The 8,552-nt window shown below is 41.1% G+C and overlaps 1 protein-coding gene across 1 annotated transcript; it reads left to right on the top strand.

Annotated features, from left to right (window-relative positions):
- Nucleotides 1-200: 200 nt before the first annotated feature.
- Nucleotides 201-7,715, top strand: MS4A2 (membrane spanning 4-domains A2). The gene is made up of 8 exons (XM_079101569.1): nucleotides 201-370; nucleotides 484-766; nucleotides 1,911-2,034; nucleotides 2,539-2,673; nucleotides 4,307-4,363; nucleotides 4,952-5,107; nucleotides 5,440-5,538; nucleotides 6,416-7,715. Exons 2-8 carry the CDS (start codon nucleotides 705-707, stop codon nucleotides 6,512-6,514), a joined length of 732 nt encoding a protein of 243 aa, XP_078957695.1. The 5' UTR covers nucleotides 201-370; nucleotides 484-704; the 3' UTR covers nucleotides 6,515-7,715.
- The last annotated feature ends 837 nt before the right edge of the window (nucleotides 7,716-8,552 follow it).

Here is an 8,552-nt window from a genome sequence, read left to right as displayed (position 1 = left end):
AGGCAGTGGAGACTTCAGTGCGAAAACGTCTCAGCCGTCACCCTCTACCAAGCAAGGTTCACAGCAGTTAGGACTCTATCTGTCCAGCAGGTGGTTTCCAAGACTACCTGGTGTGGACAGTTACGTAAATACTGGTCAAAAGACAGAAAGAGACAGAATAGATAGTGAAATCAGAAACAGATCTGAAGATTCAGAGACTAACAGCCACAAAAACTGCTTCGGCCTTGAGCTGGCACATGAAGCCAGGTGTGCATTAGACAGGGAAGTTGGACTTTTCAAAGGTATGACTGGAGGAATTCAGACATAGACGCAAATGGAGAAAATTCCAGAAAAGAGCCACCCACGCCTCTTTCTGTTCTGCAATTCTCTGGTACCCTTTCAACCCCCACTAAAATGTTTCCTGTTTTAGGTTCTGTGGATCCTGGCAGAATTCTGTTCCAGAAGTCTCAAATTTGCTCACTTTTCATATTCCCTCTTCACTAGGATTCTCAAGTTCGCTATTAATTCTAACAAGAAAGACACTATGGGTCCTAATCAGCTGTAAAACTTAATCTGCTGGACAAATGGCTTGCGTATGAAGATAATCATCGGTGTTTGGAGTCAAGCCATTTTAACGGCCTCTCTAGTCCACACACTCAGAGGAAGTCCACCAAGCCTCCATGTAACCATATTCCTCACTCCTGGGTTGCTGAGTTCAGGAAGAAATGGACCAAGAAAATCAGAGCAGGGCAGATCTTGCTCTTCCAAATCCACATGGGTCTTCCAGGTAAGCAAGGGTTGCAATTATTGCTTTTTCTCTTCTCACCATGCTGGCTCATCTAGTTTGATAAATATGCTGGGTTTAGAGGCACTATTTGCTCTACTTTCCCAGTGGTTCCTTTCTAACTGGTGGGGAAGGAGGTTTTCACTCAGCTTGTGAACTGGGAATCACAGGTTTTCTAACACGAGAGGCTCAGGGTTTGGGTATAGGACAGGGGAGTTCGACTACTTATGTAGATCTCTTACCTCTGTGCCTGATATGTCCTGGGGACAGAAGCTTTACAAAATGACCTCCTGTGGTTGGCCTTGTGAACCTTAAACTGTGGTATCCTGCTCTGAAGAGGAAAATAGGAGTCAAGTCCCCACCAGCCCCTTGCACACACTTCTTTACTGTTCTCAGTGCACAGGAAGTTTTTTTTGTGTGAATCACAAAACACATTCAGGTGCATTTCTATGCTACAAGGACTTTATGATTAAATACGAAGTAAACATATCTGTTTGGGTATTTCAGTTTTACTAATAAACATAGATGAATGGCGAAGAGTTTGATGGCAAACCTGCATTAAGAGTAAGAATACTTGACATGATTTTTTGTCCTATTTTATTTCATCTGATCATGCAGACAGTTTTGAAGTTTCTTGATCAGGTACTGTTGGGAGAAATCCTAGTTCTTGGCTCACAGCAACTAATGTCTCAAGTGTGTAAACTTGCAGAGAGGAGCATTCTGCTCTGACCACTTAGGAAAGTAAACAACTGCCCCCAGATTGATCTAGTGTTACCAAGGGAAACTGTATAGGGGCCTGGTGGTCTGATCCCCCGTGGCACATTGTGATTGGGCTAAAAGTCTACAAAATGTATGGTTTTTCCTGCAATAAACGAGTTTGCAGACTGCTCGCCACAAGTATGCTCCTATACAATTCCCGGGGTCTGGGTCCTGACTCTGTGGCTCTTACCAGCGCCTGAGCTAGCCTGGCACCCCCTACAAGGTATTTGGATCCTCTGAGCTTTCATGCCTTAATCATTACCATGAAGATTTCAATTGGAAGGTTGTTTTGAAAAGCAAATAAATGAAACTGCTTTCTGTCAGTGAAAGAGTTGGTACAGGGAGCTAGAGAATTTCCTGACGCCTGAATTTCTGTTAAATTTCACAGTGCACCTGAAATCGAGGTCTTGGAAGCATCTCCTGGTGATAGTCCCCAGCAGGGGACATCAGCCACATCCCCACCACAGCAGACATGGCTGACAGTTTTGAGGAGAGAACTGGAATTCCTGGGGGTGAGTGAGTGAGCTGAGAAGTCGCAGCCTGAGTAAAGGTTGGCTCTAGGAAAAAGAACGTGGTTCCATCAGCTGTTTCCTTACCTGGGTTCACGAGAAGTGAGGAGTCTTCTAAAAATACTTGGAGATGAACAGCTGAAGCTAGTTGGGCCCTCTTGGAAAGAGAGAAGCATTCCTTTAGAAGATTTTAAATTAGGGGGACAAGAATGAACAATAGGAGTGGAGGATTCATAATCTCTGTCTTTACTTGGAAGGAACAATTGCTGATGTCCACCATGACTACTTAAATAAAGCTATAGGAAACTCGCATTGGCCATTCACACTTTAGACCATGCTTATATCAGTTCAGTTCTTACAGTAGCCAGGGGATTACTGAAGAGACTCACATTTGGACAGACTAAGATACCAAAGCTGTTTCTCATATTGGGTCTCTATGACAAGAAAATGGCTACAATCCTGGGAAAATATCTTCCAACTTCATAAAACTCATGCATTTTTCTCTAGGTAACACAGATTCTGATTGGTGCTATTTGCCTTTGTTTTGGAACAATTGTCTTCTCCGTACTTGATATTTCAGACTTTGATGAAGAAATATTTTCATCATTTAAAGCAGGGTACCCATTCTGGGGAGCAGTACTTGTGAGTATATATTTATAATTGTTATTGAAATAACACCAAACAAAGATTTTCTTTTATTCATTTCCAACTAATTATTTACCTACAACATTAAGATAATAGGATTATTCACATATATATACATCATAGATACATGTATTTGCAGTTTGCGAAGCACCTTTTTGTATATGTGCTCACTAATTATAACAATAAAGGGATCTTATTACATTAAACTGTGTGAAAAACATTTAGCATGCTTTTATCAGATGAGAAACCTGACGAATTAAAGTTAAATGACTTGCCCCAGGGAGTTTTAGTTCATAGAAATTGAACCCAGACTTCCAGAATCCAATTCCTGGAAAATACCCCTAGCACTATTCATCAATAAAGTTACACAATGACTACATAAAATTTTATCTGTTAATTTAAAAACAATTTAAGAAGTTAGCTTTATGAAGGAGGTGGTGGAGAGGGGGATTGCTGAGGTTAGCAGGTATTTGATGAACTTCTACTATGTTCTAGGAATGCTTCTGGGGACTTTCTCATTGTATTCCTTTTAATCAATAGACTTCATAAAACAGGTGGCTGAATGAGGTCACAAGGACATATAATTTGATGGAAGTATACGTGATGAACAATGGATTGCACACATTTACAATCTGACGAGTTTGACTTATAGATACACACACATTAAAATATCAGCCCATCAATAGGATGAGTGCATCTATCTTTTCCAAAAGTTGCCTTGAACTTCTCCAGAGCCCTTCCCTGCCTGCCTCTACTTCCTGTCCTGCCATCCTCAAGTACTTTCTAGACCTGTAACTAAATTTGCACTGTCTAGAGCTTTATGTAACTGAAATCATACAGTATGTTCTCTTTACCGTGTTCCTTCACCTCCCATATTTAGTGTGCAATTATTTATGTTGTTTTTGCATCAACACTAGCACGTGTTGGTATGTTCACAGGAAGATATATTAACCCTAAAAAATATCACATTAGTTTGACACTCTGCTAAATCCATAGTACTCAGATCCTAATTTAAGAATCACCTTGATCCTCTACCATATTTCATCCAAAATTTCTCTCTACTATCTTTGCATTGCAAGCATTTAGCTCATTAAGTGTCGTGCAACCCAAGACAATCTGAAATCTTTTAGAGACTGTGCTCTCCACTTCTGTTTTTGCTGAGCCTTTCCTCGTGCACGTTTTGGAATCAGTATGAGACTGCATGATGTTCTCCAGACTCTGGAGACATAGGTGCTGCAGTATTTCTTGCCTGAGGGAGATGCCAGTGCAACACAGAGGATGCACACACACCAAAGTCACAATGAAGTGAGGGTATGTTAGAACAGACCTCATGCACCAGATGCTGCTGCTACTCTAAGGGTGACCCAGGAACATCAAAGTCAGCCTCACCTGGAAGCCAGGTAAAAATGAAGGATCTCAGGAATAGGAACCTAGATTCTATCAAGACACACATGATTCAGATTCACATTTAACCTTGAGAAGCACTTTATAGGAAATAAGAAACATTGGTCTCGAGTGGAACATTAAGAGATAGCTTTATAGCATACTCAAGATTTTGCTTTGTTTTTGGAGAATGGACACTGTAGAGTGCAGAGACCCATGTTTTTATTTTTCCTTCCCTTTTGAACAGTTTGCTATCTCTGGACTTTTGTCAATTATATCTGAAAAGAAAAATGGAGTGTATCTGGTGAGTTGCAACTCTGTTTTTACTCTTCCCTGCGAAGGTAAGAAAATGGAATTGTAGGATCTTGAGGGAGACACAGCTTCAGCTGCTGTCTTACAGTGAGTGTGGATATGTTATTTTTTTTTCCCAGTCCATTTTGGGTTGGATAGAATAATTGGAAACATACAAAGAAGTCTGATTGCCTTGACCTAAGTTTGCAAAGAAGTCCCATATATTACATATTATATATTGTAAATATTTAAATATAGTCACATGATCAATTAAATAATTAGCTTCCAATTAAGGGTAGTATCTGAGGATCCGACAATGCCTTCATATTTGTTTGTGTGGGGTGATGAGAATTGAACCTGGGTCTCGAGTTTTTGAAGCGTGTGCTCCACCCCTGAGCTCCATCCCCAGCCTGGGTGCTGCAGTGCCAGCAAGAAAGTAATAGATGCTTATTAAGCAATGATGAGATTTTCAAGATTCCTCCCTTTAACTGAAAATTTGATCCAGAGATTGCAGGATGCAACCGGGTCTGAAATGCCAGGCAGTGCAGTGAATGTGCTGGCAGGTGCAGGCCCGGGACTGAATGGTCTTCTTGACTGACAGGTGAGAGGACGCTTGGGAGCGAATGCTGTCAGCAGCATAGCTGCAGGAGCAGGGACCGTCATCCTGATCCTCAACCTGAGCAACAGCTGGGCTTATATCAGCCAGTGTGAGAAAATTCGTGAGGATGACAGCTGCTTTGTGGTTTCTTTTATCACCGTAGGTATTTCTTGGGAAACGTCTAAGATCCTGGGTCCCCATCCAAGCAGGAAACCTGTTTCCCTTCCCCACCAACACAAATCCTTTTTGGGAACCTCCATCTCAGGAGGTAGCGTTCTTCAGGTCCATGCAGCCCAAGGAGAGGCCAATGGCCCTCCCCACTCCTGGCCAGACCCCTCAAGGTCGAAACTCTCTGCCTCCTGGTTTTCCCACGTATGTGTCACTTTACAAGAGATGATCGTGTAGGGGGAGGAGAAAGAGAGGGGCTGCTATAGGGAGTGAACTCTTGGGACACCTGTCACGTAGCCATCTCTTTGGTGGTTGTTTGATAGGAAATTGTGGCAATGATGCTGTTTCTCACCATCCTGGGTTTTGGCAGCGCCATGTCACTCACAATCTATGGGATTGGAGAAGAATTCAAAGGAGATAAGGTATGCAGAGGCCTGACATGAAATCCTGAATGACAGGCTAAGAAATTTGATTTACCCCTTAAAACTATGCCCTGAGGGGTTTTTTTCTGGGGCTGGGGAGGTGGGGCCTTCTTTTTCCTTCAGAAAATTGTTTCTCAAAATTTCACTGATTTTTGTTTTCAAATATTATGTTTTAAATCTTATTTTATACTCAGAACTAGCAAAAATGATATTGGGTTAGGGAAATAGGATCTTTATAATTTTAGAAATCTTGGTGCCTCAAATGGGTTAAGCTGAAAGACGGATGTGCAGGCAGCATGTCTGTCTTCAATTTTGTCCAGAAGAAAATCTTTAGACTTGTCCCTGCTTTTTCTCTTTCTTCTTGACTTTCCCCCTTTCACTTCTCTAAAGTCTCATGCTTTTTTATGTCCTAATTCATGACTGCACCTGCATTTCCATGGGCTCACCCATCTGTTACACCTTTGGTGAGAATCAGGTATGGAGGCACAGTCAAATCTGCCAGATGAAACATACTGTGTCCACTGTCCTGATGCATTCCACTCTGACCACTTTTTAAAATCACTTTTCTCCAAAGATAGATAGGACAGCAGATGTACCAAAGCCTAGACACAGCCAAATCTCACAGACTTGTCGTGGACTGACACGGGTCCAGCTGGCCAGCTGATATGGTGTGGTTTTCTGGAGATGGAGGGAATAGTTAGAATGGAGGGCTGGGGGAAGGAGGGAGGGAGGAAGGGAGAGAGAGAGAAAGAAAGAGGGAAGGAGAGGGGGGGGGAGATTTGGGAAGACAGGAGGAAAGGAGGTGAGCCTCTAGAACAGGGCTTCTAGAAATGGACAGTTCTTGGTGATTGATTTGCAATGGTTTTTTCCTCTTCAGGTTCCAGATGATCGTCTCTATGAAGAATTAAACATTTATTCACCAATTTACAGTGAGTTGGAAGACAAAATAGAAATGTCTTCTCCCATGGGTTCATAGGAGTCATGTGTCTTGAACATTTTGACTCACAGTAAAGCCAAAATCTTTAAAAGACTCTTGAGAAAATTTCTATTCTCAATGCAGTCTTTTCATTTTACATTCGATTTGTCCTGCAGATGACAATATTTTGTTTTTATTGTTTCTGATCTACTACCTACCATCACTCCCCCATTGGTGGATACGTTTCTTGTTCTGTGTTGTGATATCAAAGTCATCACTCTGGGAGATCAACCTGATCACCAGGACTTTACTGTATAACTCTGCAAAAATGGAAGACAAGAAGGAGGCTGGGCTGAGAGTGAGCTAAACTTTGACAATTTGATGATATTTAGTTCTTAGTTATTTTTAGAGTTCCTAATAGCTACAGTTATGTATGATAGGCACCTGCCCACCCGTACCCACATCCATATACATGTGTAACTTACATGATATGTAATTTTCTATATCCAAATATATTACACTCCCTCAGTGACAGCATATTCTTTCAAAGACATGGAGTTTTATAAAAATATGTTGCTTCAATCTCCAGTTCATTCTCTGACACAGCGTAGTACAATAGTGTGTGCAGATCGGTGAAGAGGTGGTGGGGAGTTTTATTCAGTGACCCGGTATCTGGTGAGATAGGTAAAAACAGAAAACCTATATGTGGAAAGAACAGATAGTAGGACATTGGTGATGAAGGAAGAATAATGGAGATGTATATTGAAATGAACTTAGTGGTAAAGGAGAGAATGATCATATCTAAAACGTGTAGGAAAAGATCTACCGAAAGCAACTAGGAGATCTTGCTAACAAGTGAGAGAATAAAGTAAGCAGGCAGTGGTTTGACTCACACATCATTTGAGTCTAAGGTGAAACGAGGACACCTAGTTATGTTGGAAAAAAGATTGGAGTTCAGAAACACGAGGTTTGGAGACGCACAGATAGATGGAAGTGAAACCCTGTTTCAGACTTTTTTCTTGAGGAGACAAAGGGAAATGCAGTGGGAAAGGGCCTCGCTAGCATCCAACGCTGTATTAAAAATACAATTTGTTGATAGAGGTTTAGTTTAATTATAGGAGAGCTCATTATTAGGTGAGGCAGGTTAACACTCTAAGAATTATTTTGGAGATAAAGTGAAGCCAAGTTAAACTTCGCATGCTTATAATCCAAGTGAAAAAGTTAGGATAAAATCTAGAAGACATCAGAATTAGTTTTTTTTTTTTTTTTAAAGTACCTTGCAAAACAGTGGACAGCAGGTAGCCCAAAGAAGAGAAAAGTGAATCCAAGAGAAAATAACTAACCAATAGAGATGGAACATGGAGGCTTGGGAAAAGTCCACAGTTGCGGGGGCGTCTGGATTTCCATCCAGTGCTTGACAAAGATCCTCTGGAGGACGTTTGCAAAGGCTCATCCTAAAAGGAATTGCCAGATGTTTTGCTCCAGAGCATGATGTTTTTTCTGCTGTGTTTTTCTGATAATATATTACTCATTTCAGTCTGGATGGATTGCTTAAGGGGATGAGAGGAATACAACAAAAATTCCAGAAAATTTTACCTACAATCTGAAAAACAATGGGTCTTTACCACTAACAAAGTCAAAAATAATTTTGCAACACTGCAATGAGTCCCTGAAAGCCTCTGGAGAAAATAGATACAGATCTGCCTTTGTCTCCAACAGGCTGGTTAAATTCTAACGATGGTTTTGTTTATGTGTGTTGGTGGGGTAAAAGAATAAGGTTTCACAACATTCCTTCCTTCCTACAAAGAATAGGTCACCCCTATAATAAACGTTGGTGCACAATGCCCTGTTCTGGAAAAAAGAGCTACATAATACTGGGTAATCTATTCAGTAAAAAAACTTGGCCACGAGAACCATTGGGACCGCTGCCCTCCTGTAGCCCTTAACTCAGCAATTTAGATAGTAACCAGATGGACCTAGTAGAGATGGTCACGTGAGATTACTTGTCTATCGCTTTAACCGTGAGAATAATAATAGTCTTAGGTCACATAGAGTTTAGATATTAAGGAAATAAACATCGTATTAGCTCATTGACATA

The sequence above is a fragment of the Sciurus vulgaris genome (assembly GCF_902686455.1).
Source record: "Sciurus vulgaris genome assembly, chromosome: 11".
Lineage (NCBI taxonomy): Eukaryota > Metazoa > Chordata > Mammalia > Rodentia > Sciuridae > Sciurus > Sciurus vulgaris.
This window is presented reverse-complemented; position numbering and strand designations above follow the sequence as displayed.

What these genes read in the sequence shown, in the direction of transcription:
- MS4A2 (XM_079101569.1), top strand. Translation starts at nt 705, where the DNA reads ATGGACCAAGAAAATCAGAGCAGGGCAGATCTTGCTCTTCCAAATCCA. An exon ending in AGAAAAATGGAGTGTATCTG is followed by an intron (nt 4,364 to 4,951) that starts GTGAGTTGCAAC and finishes CTTGACTGACAG; the next exon opens with GTGAGAGGACGCTTGGGAGC. An exon ending in TTGTGGTTTCTTTTATCACC is followed by an intron (nt 5,108 to 5,439) that starts GTAGGTATTTCT and finishes GTTGTTTGATAG; the next exon opens with GAAATTGTGGCAATGATGCT.